The 26,009-nt window shown below is 39.3% G+C and overlaps 1 protein-coding gene across 6 annotated transcripts in view; it reads right to left on the reverse strand.

The window, feature by feature from the left end:
• The window catches only part of ptprt (protein tyrosine phosphatase receptor type T), a 318,570-nt gene that overhangs the window by 252,092 nt on the left and 40,469 nt on the right, over positions 1-26,009 (reverse strand). For all 6 annotated transcript variants that reach the window (XM_051415102.1, XM_051415097.1, XM_051415096.1 and 3 more), the window contains exon 2: positions 17,962-18,087. In XM_051415102.1, the coding sequence (XP_051271062.1) occupies positions 17,962-18,087 (126 nt within the window). The remainder of the gene's footprint in view (positions 1-17,961; positions 18,088-26,009) is intronic.

Below are 26,009 nucleotides of genomic sequence, written 5' to 3' on the forward strand. Positions count from 1 at the left end.
TATGGAATGAAATGGTAAACCTCAGCATGGCTAGAGGAGGGGGCAGTGTGTGTGTGTGTGTGTGTGTGTGTGTGTGTGTGTGTGTGTGTGTGTGTGTGTGTGTGTGTGTGTGTGTCCACATATACAGAAGATGTGAGCCAGGTATGTTTGTCCTCACACATACTGGCTTACATTGCATGCGTAATTGTTGCCGTGTGTGTACAAATGTGTGTGCGTATGTGTGCTGTTTTTTCACACTACAAGTGTCTATCTGCCTCTGTGAGTGTGTGTATGAGTGTGTGTTGTTTACTAAGTGATAGATGACTCTCAAGCAGTGCAAAGTGAACATGAAAAATGGCAATAAAGTTTAATATTGTTCCCTGCAACGCAGATTTATGACACAGTGAATTAAACATCCGTTTCTCATTGGGGCATTGATTTACAAACACACACACACTTCCCTGCACACACACTTTAACACTGATGCACATGCATAAATGGATGCACGCAAAAAGTTGCCTGTACATTAGCAGATGTGCACAAAAGCTGACACATGCATACACACTCACAAATTGATACACAAAAAAGACAAAGGCGCAAAATCCAACACACACACAGTGTAGAAAGAACACACAAGCACACACACAGAGCTGTTTGGTTTCCATATATCACTGCGTTTACGATTGCTCTCCACTATTCCCTGATCTCCTCCCTGTAGCACTGAACCTGTGGGTAATTGGCTTTTTAATGACTTCTGCATTTCCACACATTTCCCATCGTGGTTATTTGCTTTCTCAGGCCTCATTTGAGAAGTCACACAGAGAGAGAGACAGAGAGAGGGAGAGAGGGAGAGAGGAGGGGTGGACAGGTAAGAAAGTAGATGAAACAAAAGAAGACATACCACACACACACACACACACATCCATCCTTGCATTCTCATGCAAATTAGACTTATCAAATTACAAAGGCAAAAGAGAAAATACAAATTCACTTGTTGTGAGTGGAAAATGTTTTCAAATGATACAATAAACTGCAAAGTAAACATGTTTGCAGAATAAATAATGATGGGATGGGATGATCAGCCTGATGGATGAGGCAATTTCACTGCAAAAGAAATGCTGTCTGTCCACTGTGACCTTCAGAAATGTCATGACTGCTATTTCACTTGTATATAAGGCTCCATTATGACCATGACCTGCAACATTTGAATGTTCCTGAGGACTGTTTCTGTTTGTGTTTTTATGACTGTGGAAACTTTTGTCAAACTCTGCCAACGTTTTATCATTTATTTGAAAACAATTCATATAGCTTATGCTCATATTGTTTGACATCCAAAAAGATCCAAAATGGCTTAGATAAAGAAGACATTAACGTTATTATTGAAATCATTTAACATTCCAAAAGTTTGTTGATATCAAAGAAGACTTCTTTTTGAAAGATGTGTTGTCTTTGACGCATCATGCGTTTGGATCTGGATCATCATCCCACAAGAGACTCCCTTGTTACATTCTTCACATGCATTTTAATTAATCGTTTAATCTTCATCTATCAGAAATTGTTATACTATGTGATTTTGTTGGTTTGTTCTGTCCCATTTTTTCCGTGTTAAAAGGGTTTTTCCTTACCCAAATTGAGGGTCTAAGGACAGAGGGTGTTGAATGTTTAAAGCCCCCTGAGGCAAACTGTGATTTGTGATTTGGGGCTATATAAATAAAAGTTAAATTTGATTAGATGGAAACACAGCTGTGTTTGGTGTTTAGTCTGAGTGTACATCCACAACAGTTACTGTATTCAGTTGCTGTCTGTTTTACATGCATTTATTATGTGTGCATCTCTTTGTGTGCAGTGACTTAGAGTAAAATATGTTTGTCTAAACGCTGTGTGGTAGTCTCTCTGCACATGATTGGTTTCATATTTGCATGCATTTAAAAGACTGCGCAAATGTGTGTTTGAGCATGCAAAGAACTGTATGTGCATTTTGCCTCTCAGCCACTGTGCATGTTGTTTTATATGAATGTGAGCAGCATGCCAAAGAGGTGTGCTTGAGAATTCTGTTCCAGACAAAATGGAGGGAGACACCCAACAACAACAGACAGAAAGACTGAAAGAGAGCGAGAGAGAAAGAGATCCCCACACAGAAAGCAGAGAAGGGCTTTGAAGTAACTTCACTGCAGGTGTCAGACAGTCAGCAGTGGACAGACATACTGACTGGATTTCAAACTAAAAATAACAACTTTCATTCACTCCTGGCCTAGTCAGTAAGGCTATAGTTAGGTATTCAACCATTAAGAGCTATAAGTATATTAATAATGAGTGCAATTCAAGGTTGCTACATCAAGAACTGTTGAGTAAGTAGGCCTCTGGGTGTTAAGCATCTTTTTGTCTTCAAGCCCTGCAGGCTTTTAACCCACTAGCAGGCTAGCAGGCACATCAAACATTGATTAGCTGTTAAATATGGTATTGTCATTATTAGTTTATAATAATTTCAGCAGGCTGTCAGTGTTTACACAACAGCTCAGTGTGGGTAAGAGTGAAAAGGTGGAGTTCAAATAGTAGGAAAGAAGTGTTGGTTGTTCATAATTGTTAAAATAAAATAAGCAAATAAGCAGAACCTGCACCCTGAAGATGATTTTTATGTCTGTGAAGCATTTATATCAGCGTTATTTAATAATATTGTTAAAATCCTAATTTATATATCTAAATCATAATGCTGTAACCTTTTTACTGTGGTTGTTTCTATAGGCCTAGAGGTGGAAATGAAACCCAGCTCTCTCAGACAGTATTAGGGTCTTGCTGTTCTTATTATGGCAAGGTCCATCTCTCTAGGTACTGCAGATGCCTGTGTTTAAAACCTGCCATGAAAATTTCATGTTCTCCATCCCGGTCAACACCCAGTTCATGATAGACTTAAGGTACAACGATGTTTCATCCCTGCCAGGTTTACTGCCTTTACAGATTGCCTCATGCACATCAATAAACAATAAGAGTATTATTTCTCAATGTCTGTGCAAGAGTTTGTGCATTAATACCACTTTCACGCTTGCCTACTCATATTTGCTTAGGCTCACGTCAATGTGCCCTTTAGTAAGCCCGTGTTTGTGTTTATATCTACCTATAAATAAGATTTGGTGTGCCATGTGTTGTTGATGCAATTTCTATACAGCATTTATTACACTCTGCCATGCATCATCACTAATTATTTCTGAGGCCTTTAATATACACTGGATTGATGCAAAAGCTGCATCTACAAAGTTGAGTCATCTGAAAGCATCTGCTTACAGAGTAGAATCTTGTTATTGATGGAACAATGTGTGGTTTTGAAATATTGACAGGAATTTCATGCACCAGTTGTTTCCCACAACAGAGAGTGTGCTGAAATGAAGCTTTTATTCTTGCATTTATCACTGGCGAGGCTCTATAGGCTACCTATTTTCAACAGTACGTTTAGAAAGTGCCATCATTAACACACTCTCAAAAAGGTTTCTTCCTTTGAAAAGCAGTACAGTATATAAAAATACATACATTACTAGAACTAGAACTTACTGAACTGAACTAAACATAGGAGTCATTCCAGAGTTTTCCACAGACAAGACCTTCTTTCCTTGTTCAGTTATTCTACTTTATACTGATGAATGAAGTAACTGTTAGTATTGTATTATTACTGTAAGTTTGAACTGAGCAGCTTAACTTACATTACGTTACCTGCGTTACATTACATACATATTTTAAGCCAAAATTGTGCTCCTAAACCTAACCAAACTGCAACTGTATAAACTCATAAAATGCTAAATGTTTCCCAGCGACCTGACTTTGAAAGTCAAACTGGACATTGCATATTAATTGTTGCTAACTTTACCGCAGAGCCCTGTATATGTAAAACTGGTGCACTACAGCGTTCTTGTTTGTGAGGAGTGGGGCCACTGACCAAGCTGCTGTATTTGACAAATTGGGTGTAAAAACATGTTGGCAACAACATTATTTGGCAAACCCTGACTTTGAGAACATAGTCCCGCTAATACCACCCAACCAAAGTTACAATGCAGTTCGTCTGATTTGAAGAGAGGTTTTGTAATTCAAAGGTAGATTATAAAGATACATCCCAAAATGTCCATTAAGTTTTTATCTCTCAACAAGCAACCAAATAACAATAAAAATTGTAAATAAAAACAATTTGCAAAGAAAATGCAGGCTACTGAACATAAAGATGAGATTCAAAGAGAGATAATAGTTTTCTCTCTGTGTACACTGCATGAGACACGTACACTTAGTTTCCTATAATAACTTATTTCCTCTCCATTCGCCTAAAGCAGAAAATCACTCAGGGAATATCACTACTATTTTTATAACACAGCATCAGAACCTACCTTGTAAAGGCACACATGGACACACGCAGGTAGGTACACACACATAAGCACACCATAAGTGGCGTCAAAGGCACATTAATATGGAGCCCACAGCTGGGTGTAGGGTCTATAATCTAACCACTAACTGCAAATGAAGAAAGAAACACATTGGGGGCTCAGATTAGATGGAGCTGGCAGAGATGGAAAATGAAACAGAGGCTGTCAATGATGTGTTTGTGCTTCTCTCTCTCTCTCCTTGTGGTTATCACCTTCTTTCTTCCAGGTTGTCTGTCATTTTCAGACATTATTGCCTTTCTCTCAGTGTTTGTCCCATTCAGTCTGACTCTCTCTCTCTCTCTCTCCCTCCCTCCACACACACACACACACACACACACACACACACACACACACACACACACACATATAAACAGAGAGAGTTATCACTGGCCTACAGGGACACATTACTTCTGTGATCCAAGGCTTTTATATGGTGGCTTGGTCTTAAAAATGGGCATTTATTGCTCCCCCTGATAAATCGAGAGTGTGTTGTGTGTGTGTGTGTGTGTGTGTGTGTGTGTGTGTGTGTGTGTGTGTGTGTGTGTGTGTGTGTGTGTGTGTGTGTGTGTGTGTGTGTGTGTTATTCATTCAATCTGCTGTTTGCTTGGTTCTCTTTGAAAAAGCTAGACACCGATAAGAGCCTCCACATGCACATGCATATTGTGTTTGTGGAATGTGTGTGTGAGTGTGAGTGAATGGGAGAGAGCGAGAGTGGAGAGAGAAAAAGAAAAAAGAGAAAACAGATCTGTTGATATTCATTTTAGTATTGGTTTGTTTGGACTTTATTTTAACATCAGAAACTGCATTCAACTGCAACAATCTGCAATATGTAAATGTTAATGATAAACTCTAGAACGTTTAAGTTTATGCCTTTATTGATCCCTCGGTAGGAAATTCAAGTCATCAACCTGTTGGAGTGGTGGGTGTTACATCAACAGGTGATAGACACCCAGTGAGAAGTTAGTGGGATACTAATGGCATCACACCAGTTTACATAACATCTCTTTATCATAAGGTGTGTAAATGGCTACAGCCTAACAACCTGACTGGTTTTCAGGCATCACACCTACATTGTCTGTAAGGGGAGAAACTGAAGAGAAATATCTAATTGGATTTTCTGTGAGGAGGATATAAATGTGTATATGAATTGTATCTACAATAACCATAATTTAAAAAAACAACCAGACTGCCTTACTGGAAAAGATATGGCACAATCAAACATTCTAAAACCAGTTTGTGGAATGGAAGAGAGCCATGAAACCCTGGGTGTGAGCAACTAAAGGAAAATGTCAAAGAGAAGCAGTAGATTTTGGGTATTTTTTGTGTTTGAAACATACTGACATTACAGATGGACAGTTGAGTGGTTTAAGAAGTTTATATAGACAATGTGATCCTTTTAATTTGCTGTGAGACTGGGCCACTGTTCACTTGGCCTCCACTGATGTGAGGGATTCCATCATGGATTTGATACAAACATTAGGTACTTTGTCATTATGCTTTCCCTCATTTTCTCTTTTATAAGGTCAAATTATCATATTTAACATGGCCAATGTTTCAAATAATGAGGTAAACGCATGTGAAAGTAATTCCTGTGAGTAAAAAGGTCAGGTTTCCGACTGCTCTGAATGCAATGTTTCCATTGAAAGGTGGTGGGGAGGGGGGCATAAAGGGCCAGTATAAGATAAATAGGGATGTTTTTGAACTGTGAATCATCCAAACATACTCTAATGGAATCTCTGAACACAAATAATGAGCTGGAAATAAACATAATAGATCCCCCTTTAACTAAATTGGATCATATCCATGACCTAAAAACACACATACTTGTTTTATGCTCTTTTGTTTCTGAGAGCAGGGCAGTCTGATTTCCATAGATAGGTTGAACTCAAACAGGTAGAGCAAATAAATATGTAAATCAAGTTTTAAAAGAAATGGTTAAGTGACCTGTCTATAAAATCCCCAACATCTCTATATTAATTTTGTTGTCTCTCTTAAAATCTTCTAATATCCCAGTGATATTCCTAACTGGTGTGAAATAATCCCATATCCCCATTACCTGTGTTTCCCTGAGGTACCTGTTCTTCCTATATATAGAAATGATGTGTTCAGCCAACTATCCTCCCCCTCTTTCCCCCTCTTCCCTCTCTTCTTCGCTCACTCGTCTTCCCATCCTTTTCCATCCCTTCATCCTGTTTCTCTTATCTCCTGCTGCGTCTGTCACTGACAGCTCTATCTGCTCTAGTTGAAGTTACAAAGGGACTTTACCACTCAGGTAATCCATCTATCTTTATCTCACAGTCTCTCTGTGGATGTATAACTCTGCTATAATGGCGTCACTCTGAGAGAGACTGACAGCTCGGTACAGCTCTCAAAGCTACATTTCAATGGAAGCCATGATTCAAAATCACCCTTGCTTATCCTAAAAGGAAAGCGCTGTTTCAAATTACAGAGGTCTTTTTACTTGCCATTCTTAAGCCAGGAAAGGTTTACAGAAAAATGCCATTTTTGCGAGATTTTTTTTTCAATTTCACTTATGAGACGACATTTTACTTACTAATTACATTGCTGAGTTCTGAAGGAGTGGCAGCACGACTTTACATGCAAGTAACACATGTAGTCGGATGCTCAGACTCGTTTAAAACTGATCCCATGTTCCACCCAATTATCTAAACCACATAGTCAAAAATAAAGGAAACTGAAGGTGAATTCAGTTGAAATGTTTTCTTCCGGACTGTAAAACTGAATCAGGAAGGAGCTTCTTCAAGATGGTTTTACGGCAGACAGCGAGTAACACATTTCTGCATCTTGCCTTTGGTTTTACTCCAAAATATTTCATTCAGATAATATGGTTTAGCTAGGGGACTGGTTTGAATCCTGTCTGATTATTTGTGTTCTTTTTCAAATGAATTCTGCTGTACGCTCGTGACAAGCAGTGTCCAATAGATAAATATGCATATCATAATTTTCCACATATTGTCACCCAATATGACTTCAAATATGAATTCAGACTTCATCTCTATCAACAATGGTAAATAAACTTCCTCCAGCTCGGCTTGTTGTTTTCTCTCACACTAATCCTTTTTCCACATACACAAAGAAGCACCAGATGCAGACCACAGAAAATGCTTACATTGTTATTTTATTATTATAATTAAAGTTACTTTGCTCAAGGCTGTTGCTTCCTTAATAAAGCATTTAAATATTCTCCTTGTCATTGCCGGGCCACTTGGCATGCAGACTTACTCAAGGATTAAGCTTGCAGTGTGTATTGCCCACTGCACAAAAGACATTATCTGGAATCGAAAACAAAAAGAAGTAGTGTGATTACTTTTCCCATGCAGTAATGAGTACAACAGTAATCACTGTAAGAATAGAGTAATATTAGTAATATTACTCCAGGGTAATATACTGTATGACCTCTAGCTAGGACAACAAGCTGGTATCACTCCAAACTCGTGAAAGACTGCCACACTCTTAGGTACTAAGGTCACATACGTTAAGTAACTTACGATCTTTCCCAAAACCTTACCAAGTCCATTTTTGTGCCTAAACCTAACCAAACTGCAACTGTTCCACAGCCACACCGGCTTTATTTTAACTGGATATTGCAATTTTATTTATTATTATTATATTGCTAACTTGACTTACCGTGTAGCCCTGCGCATCCAGACATGACACTAGAGGGTAACTACAGCGTCATATTTTGAGACATAGGCCCACTGACCAGACGATGACGACGATAGACGATTGATCCCCTAGGGGAAATACTTCTTTTCACTCTTTTTATTCTTACACACACACACAGGCTAAAATACACACTTCACACTTGTGGACATGCAACAGGGAGAGAGATGGTGGAGTGATGGGCTCCCCACGTTAGCAGCGCCCATGAGCAGTTTCTTGGTTGCCTTGCTCAAGGGCACCTCGACAGTGCACAGGAGGTGAAACTGGCACTTCTTCAGCTACCAGTCCACACTCCATATTGTGGTCTGTGGGATTTGAGCCGGCGACCCTCCAGTTCCCAAGCCAAGTCCCTACACACTGAGCTACTGCCGCCCTTGCTTGCCGACCAAGCAGCAATTTTACAAGTTGGGAGTGAGAACATGTTGATAATACTTAAATTAAAAACTTTACACTTTTTAATTTTGTAATTTTTTCTATTAACATACTCCCTTTCCAGCTTATGTCAGTTTAATACAACTTACTGATGATTGTAAACTATGTAATTATGTATGGTTTGGAGTCTTCTCAAAGACTGTTGTCTTGTGTCTGTCTCTTGGTGTAACCCCAGAGATGCCATTTGTCACTTTTCCTTCTTCTTTACACTCAGACCCAAAGCTAACTACTTGCAGCTTCCTCTCAGTTAACACTGCAAGAAATGTAGGTATTTACACAGCGGCTGTCTGTCACCCCGTCAATGTGTTATTATCACTTTGCGCCATTTGTCATTTCTCCAACCCTACCTCGCTTCTTTCCCGCCCGCCCACAAATCACAAATGCAATCAAGTCGGCCCCGACAAGGGCCCTCGAATCACCACCAGCAACCAAAAAAGCGGACAGGATATTTAACCTCTGTACCCATCAGCAGCCACTTGACATACACACACACACACACACACACACACACACACACACACACACGATTAATGCTCTCTGGCTCTGACATGCTATAATTCAGAAGTCTATTACTGATGGCAGTTTAAAACAAGGCATGATAGCGTGTGTGTGTGTGTGTGTGTGTGTGTGTGTGTGTGTGTGTCTAGACTGTATGTTTCAGTTTGTGACAAAGTGTATAGACGTGGGTGTGTGTGTGTTAAATGTGTGTCACAACTGAATAGTGAGGCACTCTCTGATTAGTACTGATTTGTTTTCAGCCTCTCGAAGGAAAAATAGGAGGCAGCACTGACGAGCAGATACACACACACACACAAACACACACACACACACACTCAGATGAAAACACACACAGATACGAGAAAAATGTCAAAATACAACTTGAGACGTTCACTGCAGTTCAAACATATTTTACTGTCAAGCTGTCAAATCTGAAAAAATAACATCGAGGCAAATTTAGGACAAAGACGCCTCAGGAGGAATGAATGTCTGGGAGAACGGCAGTGTGGAGAGAGAGAGAGAGAGAGAGAGAGAGAGAGAGAGAGAGAGAGAGAGAGAGAGAGAGAAATGAAAGAATTAAAGTCATGAAAGTAAGAGCAAAGGCAGGCAGAGCTATAAGGCTTTCTGCAACACAGTTTGGGTCCTGGATTGTCAGTCAGCGCAAACATCAATGCTGCAAATGACAGGGTACACCTACAAACACACACACACCTCTGGCATTGTTAGCTAAGCTCTGGCTAGCTTTCTTTAAAAATCACCTAAAACCTCAAGGAGGAGAAAAAACGAGTATATATTTCATTTAGCTGTCAAGCTTTCGCAAAGCCTGCAAAATGCCGAAGGAAAAGGGGGGTTGGTTTGTGCAGAAAAAGCGACAGAGGAATGAAAAACTATGAAAAAAGAAAGACCCAATAAGACAGCCTGATCTGAAATGTATACACTTGCAAACACAGTAGAGGAAAAGGATGATACAGGAGAACACAGAACAGGCTTAGAGTGATTTACTGTGACATCCGTAGGTGGGGGCAGAGGAGAAGAGATCCCGATCAGCTGACCATGACGGCCACGATGTGGGTGAACTCAGTCAGGTTATACAGCACTGAAGCAGTTTGCTCACTCTGCAGAAATGTGTGTTTTCTCTCACCCACCCTCTGGACCACACATTATTTACACCTTGCAGCTGAAACACAATCAGACAGGTAGTCTACATAGCCTCTGTAACACAGCATACGATTCACTGTTGCGTGTTTTAAGCCATTTATAGACCTTACACAGCCAGGGTTCACCCACACATGCGCCTGATTAGACCTCTTCTTCGTGGGCGTGTACAGACTGACATCTCCCTCACTCTCCAGTTGGCAGGACAACTTGCTTTTTGTTCATTGCTATTCGCCTGACAAGTTTTTGTGACATTATCAGAATAGCTCTGTGTAACTTCAGCCAGAACAGAGGTTTAATCGGCTGGAATAACTGACAACACCTGTGCAAGTGTGCGGACCTTTTAAAGCTCCCTGCATGCAATCTTGTAGGTTTATTGCATGTCACAGGCTAACAATGCCTGCACTATTTTATATTACTGACACTGTGAGAAGTATCTGGTACCTTTTTATCTCAATGTGTTATTTTTAATACAGTTTTTTACTCTCTTGTAATTACTCTCCATATTATCTTGAAAACTCTTTTTATATTCTGTTCTTATCCTTTTCCTTGTCTCAGCTGCTGCAGCCCAATTTCCCTTCAGGGATCATTAAATCTTCATCTATTCTATCTAATTCACAGAAAGGCTAGACAGAGATTGTCTGCCACCATTCAAACCACAAATGAACAGGATTCTGTCTGACTTCAAAATTACGCAGACACACAAATGCCCTTCTGGTGCTGTTTTGCAGAGACAGGCTTTTACTGGTCTTGAACAGAGACGGGGACTCGAGTTTAACTTAAGTCGCACACACAGAGACGTCAGACTCGACTCGGACTCGTGTGTTGGGACTTGTGAACAACCATTATGTTTTCTTTTTTGGCGTATTAATATTAAGGAAATTCTGAAACGTCTGACGAGTTTAATGTGATTCCTTCCTTTTTTTCATGGTAACCACGGTGACCATGGTAACCATATTACGCATTGGGTGCGCAGCTCGCGGCCTCACGCACTAGTACCTCGGATGACTACTGACATGAGGTAAAAAAAAAAAAAAAAGGTCGGGTAACGTTAATCATCTACGTTGCCACCAACGTGTGTTTTCTTCATATTGCACTGCAATAGCCTGTTTAAAGTGATCATATAACAAACAACTAATCAGTACTGATACTGTATGCTAATAGATAAGGGAGTGATAATAATACAGTAAATGCTTTGAATTCCTTAGATATAGCTGTGCAGTATTCTTAGTAGACCGGATAGCAGCAGATGACAGAAGGCTCATTACAACCAGAAGAGACATATGACTTTTATTTTTTAGAGACTTGAGACTTGACTTGGACTCCACAAAGACTTGAGACTTGGACTCTTGACCAAAGACTTCAGACTTCAGACAATATCATCCGAATAAATATGTGATGTGAAACCAGAGGGTAGACAATAGGAGAAGGTGCACACACGTAAAGAGCAAACAGTAAAGACCAGACACACACATGCACAGTGTCTGAGGAGTTTCTGTAAGAGGTGACCAGAGCCTCGGAGAAGGAATAAGAGTGAAAGATATCTATTCCTCTGATTACTCCTCCTCTGTGAGAGAATTAAGGCTCGGTCCATTCCCACCTGAGCCCTTCTGTCTCTCCGTCTCTCTTTGTTTTTGTATCTGTGATAGTAAATGCACTTCAGATCTACTGTGCTCACTATGTGTTACAGCAGCAACCGTCCAAATTTAAACAAAAAGAGTTTTCAGGTGACCTAGTGAGTCATTTGCTCTCCGGCAACAGCATAACATTTTATCTCAGCTTAACACTTGTATGATTATTTCCTGTACTATGTTTGGATTTGAAACACCAGCTCTTTTATATGTTTAGTTGGTTGCTTGTTATATTTCTGAATCTGGATCCACTAAAAGAACAGTACTAACAGTTTTGGTTTAATCAGTTTATAGGGGTTAATGTTATCAAGCGCTTATGGGTATTTCTTATGTTCAGTCCCGCTGTTATATAACACATATAAACAATGCACCACTGATGTCTCTGTATGTGTGACAATCCACCAGTGGGTCCTTGTCAAGGCTGTTGATAGTCTATCAGACAGAAGCTGTCAGTATGCTAACAGTCACTCCTTCCAATAGTACGCCTATGGTGTGTGTGTGTATTGTGTGTGTGTGTGTGTGTGTGTGTGTGTGCTAGCTAAACAAAACAAACAAAAACGCACAGTACGAACAGTTTAGTGGGGCTAATTTTGTCAAGCTAGAACTTAATAAAGAAAATAAAGAAACTAAAATTTCGCATCTTAGCTCCCACTTTTTGTTCTCTGGCTGCACACTGAATGCGTCGTTTAGCTTAGCAACTGCGTGGGGGGAGTTCATGTTGCCCTGTATCTGAATCAGGGCTGTTTTCCTGTGAGTCTGATCAGGAGTCTTTCTGCCCCCTAGTGGTCACACATCACTAAATATAGCTGTCTCTAATAACGACCTTCACCAACACAACAACAAACTTTTAAGACCACTTTAAAGACATTACGTATTTCCAATTGTCCATCCTGGAAATTGCCTTTTTCAAATGGATAGACTTGTAACAAAACGTAGTAAGAGCCTTTGTGTCAGTCTGTGAGTTTGTTTCTGTCTTTGTATCCTGTTTCTTTTTTTTTTTTTTTTTTTTGGGGGGGTTTCTTTCACAGTTTCTGTCTCCCTCATCTATCTTTGTGGATGCTTGTCTATCTGCCTTTGTCCATCTCTTTTGTGTCTTTTTCCATTTACATGGCTCTGTGAAGTCAGCCTTTGTATTCTACTGCGAATATAGGCTATCTCTCAGTCTGCTTGGGCCTCCTGTCAAGCGTTATCTCACTTTCACTCTGTCTGCATTCTCCGAAGTAACTCCATTTTTTTAATGAGAAGAAAATCTCAAACTTTATGTGTTTTGTGTTTTTTTGGTTTTTTACCTCTTACCTTACTCACAGTTTGTCATTCCCATTTTCTTTTTTTACATGAATGAGATATTCCCATCCAGTTTTAGTGCTTTGATCACATGTAGTTTGGATTTTGTTTTGTGTGTGTTTGAGATTTGCTGTCTCTCCTTTTATTTGACAGTGTATTAATGTGCTTAAGCAGACGCACAAGAACGCACACTTGCACAACATATATGTGACAAAGAGCTATGTTCACACACACACACACACACACACACACACATACACAATTCAAACACACTTTTGTTTGATTAGGCTTTCATATGCTGATGATTCTGAAGTACATGAATGCTGATTTTTCTCTATTTCTCATTTATTAATACATTTCTCTCAATCATCCTCTTTCTCTCTGTGTATTTTTTCTGCCTTCACTCTTCCCTCTCCCTCACTCTAACTCCCGTCTTCTCTCTCTCTCTCTGATCATTTTTCACGTTTCAGATTGTGGCCTTGTTGATGGATGCTGAAAACATCAACTGGCTTTGATGTTTGATGTTTGCTGCTCGTGTGAGTTTGTCTCGCTCAGCCTAGGGTTTGAAGGTAATAAGAGGTATGAGATATGAGTGTGTGTGTGTGTGTGTGTGTGTGTGTGTGTGTGTGTGTGTTGTGTGTGTGTGTGTTTGTGTGTGTGTGTGTGTGTTTGTGTAGGGCCGAGCCCAAAAAATCCCAAAAGCCTCTCTTTTCTTTTGGTGATTTGCAGGTTTGCGAAAGCTTGACAGTTAAATAAATTTACCGCGGTGGCATTTTTTTTTTTTTACTCATGTTTATTGTTATTTTGAAAAATGCTAGCCAGAGCTCAGCTAAGAATACTAGAGGTGTGTATCTATAAGTGTGTGGCAGTCATGTTTAGCAGCTGAATATAACCGTATAGAAGCCAATAAACAGAAAAATGCTTTCATATGGTTGAGAGCAATAACCAGTTATCATATTCCATGTTACTATTTCCACTTCCAGATTCTTTACAGTCTCACCTGCGTGACCAAATGAAACATTAAAGGAAACATATAAAGTCTTATGAAGTCTGTCTGGGATCCATTTTCATGATTGTTTTTTAACGTTGTGATTATTTTGTATAATGTATATTGTATATATGTATATATGTATATTTTATATGCATTAAAACTGGTTTTAGCATTCAATTTATGAACTCTCAAGAATACAGACTGTGAGATTTTTATGTCTATAGGTGGCAAGAGATGGAAAAACAGCCATGCCCATCCAATCTTGTCACATCTACAAATTGTCATGGGTGAGGATTATATCATTCCACGTCAACGCAGAGATGATGAGAGAAGAAGTTAACAAAGCACTCATTCCAATCCAATCACGCCCAACCCTGCAATCTATAAGCTGTCAGGACTATGGACTATTTGACAACGATGTCTAAATGGAGGTAAAGAGAGAGAGATGGAGAGAGCGATGGTGCCAATCCAATCTTGTCAGATCTACAAGCTGTCGAGTGTGGGTTACGCTCTGTGACAACCATATCAACCACATCAATATTATGGAGGTGAGGCGAGAAAGAGGATTATATGATGACTGTCGATAATGGAAGCAAAGAGACAAAAGCGAGGGGCTTATTTGCACCCTTCATACATGTATACATGCTGTACCTACACTGGTGGAAAACATCTGAAACATTAGAGAGCATTACATACAGCTTGAAGATTTCTGAATCTTGGTGGACGTGCATACTTATAAAGAAAAAATGAGCCTTAAATACTTTTTCATCTCTTTTGAGATATTTTATTGACTCAACACAACTATGGAGTCAATTAGTACTTTTTAGATCTTGCAACTTGGACCCCCTTTTTTCTTCAAACAGCTTGTTTTTCCAATACACTTCAGTTTCAGGGGTACATTCACACTAGATTGTCACTTCATTTGTGTATCATTCGTTCTATTCATATTCAATATAGATTCTAAAATCAGAAAATTTGAAAAACGATTTGTTATTTTGTTATTCATTTATGAATCAAAACAAAAACAAAACATTTTTTTTCATACTATCTATTCAAATCTGATTTAGATATTTATTGTGTCCGATTTGTGTGACTAGGAAGTTGCAAGTTGAACACAGATTGTCTATTTACTTGCACAGGAAAATAAACTTTTTTTTTTATAGCTTTTTACATATAATATATATGAATATGAAATAAGAATAAGAGGCCCCATTTGTCAGTGTTTCAAGTCTTTTGATAGCAACAATACAACATGGTACTGATATTTTAATATAGTTATCTGAGGTCCAGTATGAGTACATCAGCAGACTTAACATCATGAAAAAAAAAGACTAAAAGCGAGAGACAGACAAAGAGACTGACAGACAATTTGTTCTTGTCCTGCCTTATCAGATCTACAGCTGTCAGGGCAGCGTGCCGTCGATAAGTTGTCTATGATGAGAAGGGCTTATAGGCCGTGATGGCTATTGCCCCTGACAACCACCACCCGCAACGATAGATGAGACAGATAACTGACATTAGACATATATATACTGAGAAAGAGACAGACTGGCATGGCGCTCATGCCCATTCAATCGTATCGGATCTTCAGTACAAGATCTTGGTCTGGTGAGTGGAGGATGTTGCTGACAGATCTCTCTCTCCACCACTTCTGGCATGTCAGAGAAATGATGGGAAGAGAGAGAGAGAGGGAGAGATGATGATGTATGAGAGCAATAATTGACATGACTGAGGGATAATGTATGATACAGAGAGAGGGAAGAAGGGCGGGTTATAGGCTTGTTGGGTGCATTATGAGATCAATGCGATGAATGGTTAGGACGAGAAAGGCAGTAAGAAAAAGATATACTTCTTTTAATGTCTGAACCAGTGAAGAATTTGTTCATATCATCGAACAGGGAGATACACGTCTACCTGGTGAGACTTGCATCTCCCGCCTTCCACTCCTGTACAGAACCAACTTTGACAAAACTGTCAACAGTTGTTTCTGCAGCTGGATCTATTTAAACTTAATGGATGGCTCAGAGGAGCATCTTCTGTGCACTACAGCTCTCCTCTTAGTATAGCACAGTAGATTATTATTTATTATTACTGACCTATTCTATCTGAGTACAGTGACAGTCAATTGACACCATGATCTGACCACAGCAACATTATAATTTACTTTTTTTTAAAAAGCAATCAGAAACTAAATAGTTTGATCACAACTATACCATTCCCTGCGCAGTGTCACGCCGAAGTGTGTAATAGCCCCACTGATGCACTGGAGAATACCATGTCAGCGTCACATTCTGCCTCGCCTAGATGTGAAAACTACACATGTATGAAGGTGCAGTACCAGCAGTAGTGGCTTGGCGGAGGGCTCAAACACATTCTAGACTTTCACCCAGTAGATGGCTGTTCGAGTCCTGTGTGAAACCAAAAGTCCACGCTGACTAGTCAGGTACTGTCTTTTCCTAAACCTAATCAAGTAGTTTTTTAGCCTAAACCTAACCAACCTGCGACCTCAACAAGCTTTATTTTGAAAAAGTATCTTTGCATATATTAAGCATATTGCATATATGTTATTGCTAACTTGACTGAGGAATGAGCATGAAATATAATTGTGATACTGTGTGTGTATTACACACATAGGCACGATACCAGGTTACTACATCATACCATGAAAACAGCAAAGACATAACCAGGCTGTGCTAAATACATTTTCAACATTTATCCAGCAGATTTATCCAGTTTGAAAAGAGAAGAAGATAAAATAAGGAAATTATACCCTTATTGGCTTTTAAATAATTTGCATGTGAGTGTTGATGCTGCTGTGGAAATACAGTTTGCAATAAACAGTCAAGTCAGTCAAACAAGTGAATTGAGAGAGGGGAAGAAGGTGACTCGAGACAGACAGAGGAAGAGAAATGTAAGAAATAGAAACTGTGAAAAGAGACAGAGAGTGGGGGACAAGCATGTGTGTGTGTCTGTGTGGGAGTTAGAAAATGAGAGAGTGGGCGAGAGACAGAGAGCAAAAGGGCATAAGTGTGTGAGAGAATGAGACGGATAGACGGGCCGTCTGATTGCCATTTGGCGTTTGACAGGCAGAGGGAGAGACCCAGCTGGGGTCACGTCACGATCTGTCTACCAAGTTATATCAGTCTGCCAACTCGGATGCAGAGAGATGAAGATATATAGAGAAAGAGAAGTTAACATAACCTTTCTCCTAATGCAGAAAGAGAGAGAGGTTTTTTTTACTTTTTATCCTACAACTTTTTATCCTACAACTGATTGCAACTTTGACAATAAAGGTCCAAAAGATGTATGTTGTGGCGCCATAGCAAACACTGATGAAAATGACCAAGTGGCTAAAATGTCTTCCTCTGTAATTGGTTTGTAAGATACTTAATATCAGCAAGTCTAAAGAGGCCTTCAAATGGCTGAAAATGGCAAAGACACCCCACTGTTTTCTCCAGCATACCAGTCAGAAAGGAGCACATTCAAATCAAGTTCCTAGCAGCCCAAATCTCATGGGAACATGAATTTGTGCATATCAATCAATCAATCAATCAATCAATCAATCAACCAATCAACCAATTAACAATTTGCCTCTCTAGAATAGAAAAAATACAAATTGGACTTTTGATGTGCATTATTATTAATATTCTTGCGATATGCTGTCCCAATGCCTGTCATGGAAATGTTTAAAATGATGCTAATGAGAAATAGTGGCAAAGATTGGCTTGATTTTATTTACCAACTGTCAGCACCAACCAGCCCATACGAGAACCTGGTCCAAGTAGTGAGGCCAAAATTGTAGATATTATAAAACTATAACTGGCACAGTGTCATAGGTCATAAATAAAGATTGCAGGATTACATAACAACATAACAGAAACACAGTAAGATAAGTGTAGCATCCTACCAGTAGGCAGAGCAGGGTCCATGGTGGGTTTTTCCCAGGAGTTGACTTGTTCCCAGGTAAATCCATTGGTTCCAAGAGAAACGCTGTACCCACAGCTGCTGTATGAATCCTCAAATGTACAGCCACCTGAACAAAGAGAGAAAAAGCTGTATAAGTTCACAGATCACACACATTTTCACTGAGCAAAGAGTTTGGCATTTAGCATCTTGTCCAATTCAACAAGGTGGGGTTGAACCACAATGCGTCATCGAGGAAGATGTGGGAAATTATTTGGACAAAATCATGCACAGAAAGCTCTCCAAATTAGGCTGGACAAGTAGACTTAACCCCTTTATCAATCTCACAACAGGAAAAATAAGAAAAAGTGGAAAGAAAGCGATTCCTAAGAACTCCCACATATTGCCTGTACATAATAGCATCAGAACTAAAGGGTTCTGAACATTTTTACCAAATACATTGAACAGATATTTCAGTCCTGATTGACTTGGTGACAACTGTTGGTCACTGATGGTAAAAGCAAGTGCATTGACCACTGGGAGCAGCAAAAAGCCTTGAGGAACGACTGTGAGAAATGTAAAAGAGTAAGAATAACTCATTTATCTGTTTAAAGTGCAGCCAAGCAAAATGTGGGCTGAGAGGATTCATTTTGTCACATTGTTTTGACTAAAAAGACAGTAAACATCTATGTTTCCTCTTCCAAATATCCATACACCATCTGTATTTTTCACATTAAATGCATTACATTATGTCCAGCATGCATGCATCAGTGACTGTGAACCCTTTGTGCGTGGGTATGCAATTTGTTTTTCATATGGGAAAGGCGGACTCCACCAGTATCAATTAAAACTATAGAGAGGAAATAACAGAATGCAAATACATCGAGTGGCTATTGCCAGCCACATAAAGAATTTGATGGGGTTTGATATAATGAAAGTTTTTCAACTTCTGTTATTCAACATATCTTTGATTAAATTCTAGACCCCAGTACATATTTTTAAAACACATCTTTAATCCCTTCTTAAATGTTTGAATTTCTAAGAAGTTTTTTGTTTTGGAAGCAGAGCTTTTATAAGCTGCTCTGGTGTTGTTAACAATATTAAACTAATTAAGTTATGAGCATGAATTGAAAGAGCCAGTGCAAGACAGACACTGTCACAGTTTATCAGAGCAGAGAAGAGAGGAGAAGAGAGAGAAGGGGGGAGCGAGAAAAATAGAACGAGAAGGAGAGAGAGCATGCCTTTATGTGAGACAGAGAGTGAGGGGCAGATGAAGAGAAATCTCCACGTGTCAACATGATTAAGTCACAGAGTCTCATCGTTATTTCATGGCCCGGCTGAGACACATTTTCCACCGCATTAGCCTTCTCTGCTAGCCTAGAGCACTGCACACACACATCCACACACATAACCACGCTTCCCTAATTAGACATATGCTTTGACACACAACCATTTTAATTTGTTTTGAAGCATTTGAAATGGGGGAACGTCATTGCTTTATTCATGAAATCACTTAATGCTTACTTTTTTATCTGCCCCTTTAATTGTTACTGTCATCTCCCGAGAGCGCATTTGTCAGTTTAGACCTCATCAGAACAAAAGAAAAACTTCTTGTCTTTCTGACTTCAACTGCAACATGCTTGTGGATTACAACGAAACCAAAGCCTGAGGACATTAGCATGACAGCAAAGTCATTCAGGACACTTCAGGTACTACATAATACTAGAAACTTGCTGAAGAAGATGTAAATCAATGCAATTGTGTAAAGTAGGTATATTTCGACAAAAAATTAGGAGACCTAAATGTGAAATGCCAAAATAAATCCTGAGAATCATAGAGAAATCAGCAGTATGACATATTAATGTACCATATTTAATGTTGGTGTGTGAATCTATCCACATCATCACCATCATCAGGTTGAGATTACCCAATACTTTCTCAGCTGTATGTCATGTTTGAACATGGTAAGCGTTTAACATCAGCCGTTTGAAATTGTCATTGTAAGCTTGTTCCTATGCTGACGTTAGCATTTAGCTCAAACCACGGCTTTGCCTCAGTACAGCCAGTTTGCCGAGGATTGTCCCGGTTTCAAACTATCTGACCCTAAAATACTAAAATGTCAACATTTTCAACATTCACTACCAAATTGTCCTGGTTCTTACCACAAATAAAATAATAATCATAACATTATACTTATTATCAGAGCTTACATAGCTGTTTGTCATGATGTTCTTCTGTTCCAGGAAGCTTACTCTTTTGAAAAGTACCTGGCAACAAAAATGCTGCATTCACGGCATTCATGGTGTTGAAAGGTTCAGCTGGTGGGTGTGCTAAGCTCTGAAATAATTGTCCCCCATCCTGATTAAAACACCTACGGTGCACGTGTGAATGTGCGGTACACTCAAGGATCTGGGATTGTGAGTCTGAAAATATGGTCACCTAAGTTATACCAAGAACGTTACATATTATTGGATACATGATGTAGTTTAGCACCAAAACTATTACAATTGTCTTCAACTTCAGCACTGGTAATATCTGAAGCTTTGGATGTTATCAATGATGTAGCAATCCGACACAATCTCAGATGAAACACACAGAACAGATACTCTATGCTGACTTTTTGTGTGTAACACTGTTAATAAATCACTCGTCTTCAGTCTACCGACTGTTACTGTACTTTGTTTGACCCTCTGGCCAGACATTCCAACAGCCAACAGCATATATACTCTAAAATGGAAAATGCAAGAACTGTATGTTATAGTTTTATTATGCCTCTTCAAGCAAGACTTGCATCAACTGGGAAGAAAGAATTAAAAAAAAAGAAAAAAGACCCATCCTATCTGTATTCTGTTTGAAAAACAACCTCCAGCAGTGGGTGAAAACTAGGAAAAACACGATTTTTCTTACAGATATGAAAATAGCTGTTATAAATTAATCAATACTGAGATAATTAGCCTTTATGGCCCCCTCGTTGTTCAGTGATCTCATTAGAAATGAAAAGAAATCAAAGTGATCTCATTAGAACAGAGTTATAAACAGGAGAGGGGGGCTGTGGGAGGATCTAGCATCAATATTCAATATCGGATCTGCAATTTTAAGACCACTATCGGGGGATGAGAGCTAAGGAGAAGTGGCTCACAGCGGTAGGCGAGACTGCGTGAGTGTGTTTGTGTGTGTGTGTGTTTATGCCCCTGATCTAGTTTTGAAAATCAGTACAACACCTCCCTCCTCGGTGCCTCATTGACGCAAACACACAAACGTAATTACACACACACGTTCTGTGTCAGAAAATCTGCATAATGAAAACATAACATTCTATATTTCTACTCTGGTGTGATCAGGAATATTGGTGTGAGCTCGTGTGTGCTTCTGTGTGTGCTTCTGTGTGTGCACGTGTATGTATATGATGGAGAGAAGACTGAGTGTGTGTATGAGTGTTTAAGTTGTAGCGGTAGGGGTTTGTGCATAAATGTATGTCACTGTGTAATGTGTGCGTGCATGTATTAGTGTGACACCAAAACAAGCAGAATCCCTTCATCTCTGCTAATTAACATCCCTGTAACCAATATGATAAAATATTGATGACTAACATGCTTATACACACACACACACACACACACACACACACACACACACACACACACACACAGAAAGAGAACAACCACCCACATGTGATCTTTATGTAAATGACAACAGCAATGTTTATCAATATATATTCCTAAGTTTCCATAAAAAGTTAACACTCCATTACTGTTTATATTCTGCAGCATTTTTGTTCTGCTGTTTGTCACTGTTTCATCCTCTATTGTCTAACAACATGCTCGCATCGAGCTGTCAACTGCTGTAGCAGTTCCCATCAGCTAGTGTGAAACAAAAAAAAAAGTTTCCTGAAAACACAACAAAATGCATCTGGCAGGTGAATGGGAAAAACTCCTTGAACCTTAATTTCAAATGAGTGTGAGATGCTCTGCTCTGATAGTCATGAATGATGGTTGGGTGTACTCTGTGGCTCAGTGAGTGAGTGAGTCAAAGTCCATAACACCTCATATTAAACATATTAACATGTTTTGACTGCACAGGGGTGAATTTAGCCCACTTCAGCTCCACCCAAGTTCCACATCTTTGACCGTTTTTGGATTAGCTGGGAGCCGGTGGAGTCACAATGGCTCGTCAGAAACATCTGGGTGACGTCACAGAAACTGTCTCCATTGTTACAAATATTAAATTACTAAACTAAACTAAAAACTATTTGACCGGTGTATTGCTGTAATCTAAACTGCAGTGTGGGAAGTGCCAGCAGCTCAGATTGCATGTACATAACAGTGTACAGCTAAGCAGCTCTCTGACATGGTGAAGGTGTTGTCACACCAGCACCAGTCTCGGCAAATGATTTCTCACTTACTTACTCTATTTAAATCCACAGATCAGTAATTGTTTCCTGTTTCCGCTCTCTTACCCTGTAACATCAGCTCCTTCTTTAGTGCTGAGTGCCTCACATTGTATATATATATATATCCAAAAGAAATGCTGTAATGTTGTTACTGCTAACCTTAATCAAGTGTTTTTATTTGACTTAAAGCAAGCGAACCTTAACTGTAGTGACAGAAGACTTAAAACCTCTAACTGGAATTAAATTGTGTTGTTAGAACCTGTTTAAAAGTCCAATATCACAAAAGTAAGTAGAAGACAGATAGGGGAAAAATGGGGATCTGTAACCACTGGAAAGATTATCATCTGGTCAAGAGGAGTACTAGCAGTAGAAATGCTGACTGAGTAGCAATAATCGATATTAGCACGAACACAAACACTGATTGAACCCTCCTTGAATCATAATCTTTGACATGTTTATTTTGGAAAGCTGCAAATGACCGGGATAAACTTTTCACCTTGCACTTGCCAAATGGAATAATTTATCAAAAACAAAGTCCCTTCAGCAGAGAGAGAAAGGAGCAGAAATCTGATTGTTGATGGTCCACAGCCAATTCAATATTTCATCTATGTGAGAGTTTGTTGAAATTTTTTTCCTTCTTTCCTGCAGCTCTGTGAATCAAACCTGTAATTCAAGCAACAGAAAAGCCTCTCCAGGCATTCAGTCGGTGTGCTGCTTCAAGCTTATTTTTCAATTGAGTCATTCTAAGCCTCTACTTAATAGTCCCAACAACAGTTTTATCCTAATTTGGCTTTTTTCAATTAAAACAGTGGCAGTTATTGTCCACAAATTAATAGGCAACAGAGAAATTTCAAGGACTTCTCCTTGTTGTTGTCGCTGCAGTTGCAATGTAATTTGTTTTGCTGTCAAAAAAACATTCTCACCAAACCTAATAAGCAGAATGGCAATTGCTTTTCTCAGAATGGAGTGTTAATGGTTTGTGCGTGTGTGTACAAGGTTGCAAAATCAGACACATTTCCAAAGGTAAGAGCACGCTGTTGAAACCCTAACCCTTAGAGATTCCTCAACCAAATCTAATTTTGACTCTTGGGTTTCAAATAATGGTATAATTTTTTCAATTTCAAGACAGCAGGTTGTCACACACAAATAACATTGAATATTCTATCATGCCAATACATAGGCCGGTTCACTGTGGCTTTTCTCACCTAGACGTGGCAGTGTCACATTCATCAACACGTTTTCATTCCCCAGTCAAGTTAACAGCAATAAATATACAACGTCTGATTACAATTTTGACATTAAGCTTGCTGAGGTTGCGCTTTGGTTAGGTTTAGGCACCAAAACTACTTGGGAAAGTTTAGTAAAAGATCCTAAATTATGTTAATTAGTCCGGTTTTACATGGGGCCGAAGTCCTGTGTTTGCATAACCCATCCCTCCTCTATCCCTCGAGCTCTGTCACTCTTTATACTGCACTTTTAAGAGTGTATTTTTAAAGTTTAGACGAGGCAAAACGTGACACGGACATGGTATCCTCTAGTAGATTGTCGTGTCTATTACAGACTTTTGCATGTTATCCTTTGTAACTCATAAAACTGTACCATCACTTTTCCCTCTGCTATATTTCAATCATTACACTGTGGTCACAGCTTTATCAGAGTTGGTATCTTGTGTGAGAATCGTTGCAATTGTCTTGTTTTAAACGTGTTTAAAGATCACATCACAATATGATTTACAGTCTTATGCTATAAAGCAATACAAAATCTGTTAACTAACATAACTATTAGTTTTATATGCAAAGAGCTTATTGGGTATTCATGCATTCAGAACGGATTTTTCTGCTTCAACTCACATCTGGTCCATTTAGACATGTGGTTATACGACATGGATCAGACTTACTCTGTATCACTGCAGCACACACTGACATTATGCAAGCAACCTGGCTTCCATCCACAAACACTCACATACGGATACAGCAAAGTGAACTCACACACACACACACACACACACACACACACACACACAAGAGCAGCAGAAATAACTCTTTGCCCTAAATATACCCACTTACACACTCACACACACACATACACACATCCAATGATAACACTTATTTAAGTAGAATCCTCTGTCTTTCTCATGTTAAGAGTTCCATCCCCTCGAGGCACCAATAGCAGCCATTAGAGGCTTTCATGTCAGCCAAAGTTAACACAGTACGACAGGACCCACAGAGTCACAAACCAGAGGGAGGCACCCCGAGGCGAACGGCTCTAAAGAGTCTGTTTACTGCTCACTTAGATAACATCTACTGATCCTGAGTGTGACTGTGTGTTCAAGTGTGTGTGTGTGGGAGCACACCGAGGACATAGCGTAGTGCTCATGAATGTGTGTGCAGAGCAGAGGTGGAAAGTAACCAAATAGCCTACTGAGGTTGCTTGAGTATTCCCATGTTATTGTACTTCTATACTTCAGAGGGGAATTTACTTTTCACTTCACTGCAGTACACTTATAAGCCTGTAGTTGAGGTTTTACATACACAATTAAGCTAAGCATATTGTTGTACACATTAAAACTAGCCTCACCTCAATCACCATTAACATTAATGGATCAGTGATATCGATCCGAAAATATCACCATTATACATATAATATTTTGTAGATCAGAATCTCAATATTATTAATATTATAATATCTATAAAGCTGATGACAAAAATTGCTAATACATTTTATTATTATGCTTATTTCCAACTTGTCTTGGTCCCAATATATATATATTCTATTTTTAAATTTTTTGGCTTTTAATTTGTGTGCATTCATATCTTGTCTCTTAGTTAACTCATATTAAATCCACTGTCAGCTAACATGCCAAGATCTTTAAATATTCCCATTAAGTCATTTAAAACCATATGCCATCTGCCCCCATGTACCCTTCGCACACGCACACACAAACACACCCTAGGGCAAACAAACTCACTGGCTAAATACTAAATGCCATTACTGCCACTCCAGTAAGCCAGGATAATAAGAGAAAGCAGATGGAGGTTCGTTCACAGCTGGGGCAGATGTGTTTCAGGTATGTGTTTGTACAGTGAATGTATGTGTGTTTGAAAGAGCCACCAAAAATGCAGAAAGAGTGCTGGTGTCAGTCCTCTCTCTTCATACAACCAAAACTTGATTGGGAGGAAAAAGCCAAAGTCGTGACGGGAGAGATTTGTGTGCGTGTCAGTGTGTGTGTCCATGAGGTGAGAGGGTAGTGGGAGAATGAATGTTTAATAGAGAAACAGATTAATACAGAAAATGTCTACTAGTGCTTTAATAAAACAGGTTCAAGTGATATAAAATGTAGGGAAGGCAGAGGGTTACAGGTTGTGTGTGTGTGTGTAAAGTAGAAGGAGCCACGGGGTCAGAAGTCAGACCAGTCTTTAACGGAGAAAGGGAACAATCTAGAATGAATTAAAGAAGCAGTGAATGTGACTAATTAAATGTATTTATTAAGAGAACAGGTTGCCAATTCTACGGGGGCAGAGGTTGTGTATGTTTGTGTGTCCTGAAAGCTTTTCATGGCGGTTTCTGCAGTTCGCATGAGAGCAGCAGGGGCAGCGGATGCCAAACAAGCAAGAAGAACTCAGATGGAAACTAAAACGGGAGAGGAGAAAGGCTGGTGTTCA

Source organism: Dicentrarchus labrax, unplaced genomic scaffold (assembly GCF_905237075.1).
Source record: "Dicentrarchus labrax unplaced genomic scaffold, dlabrax2021, whole genome shotgun sequence".
NCBI lineage: Eukaryota > Metazoa > Chordata > Actinopteri > Moronidae > Dicentrarchus > Dicentrarchus labrax.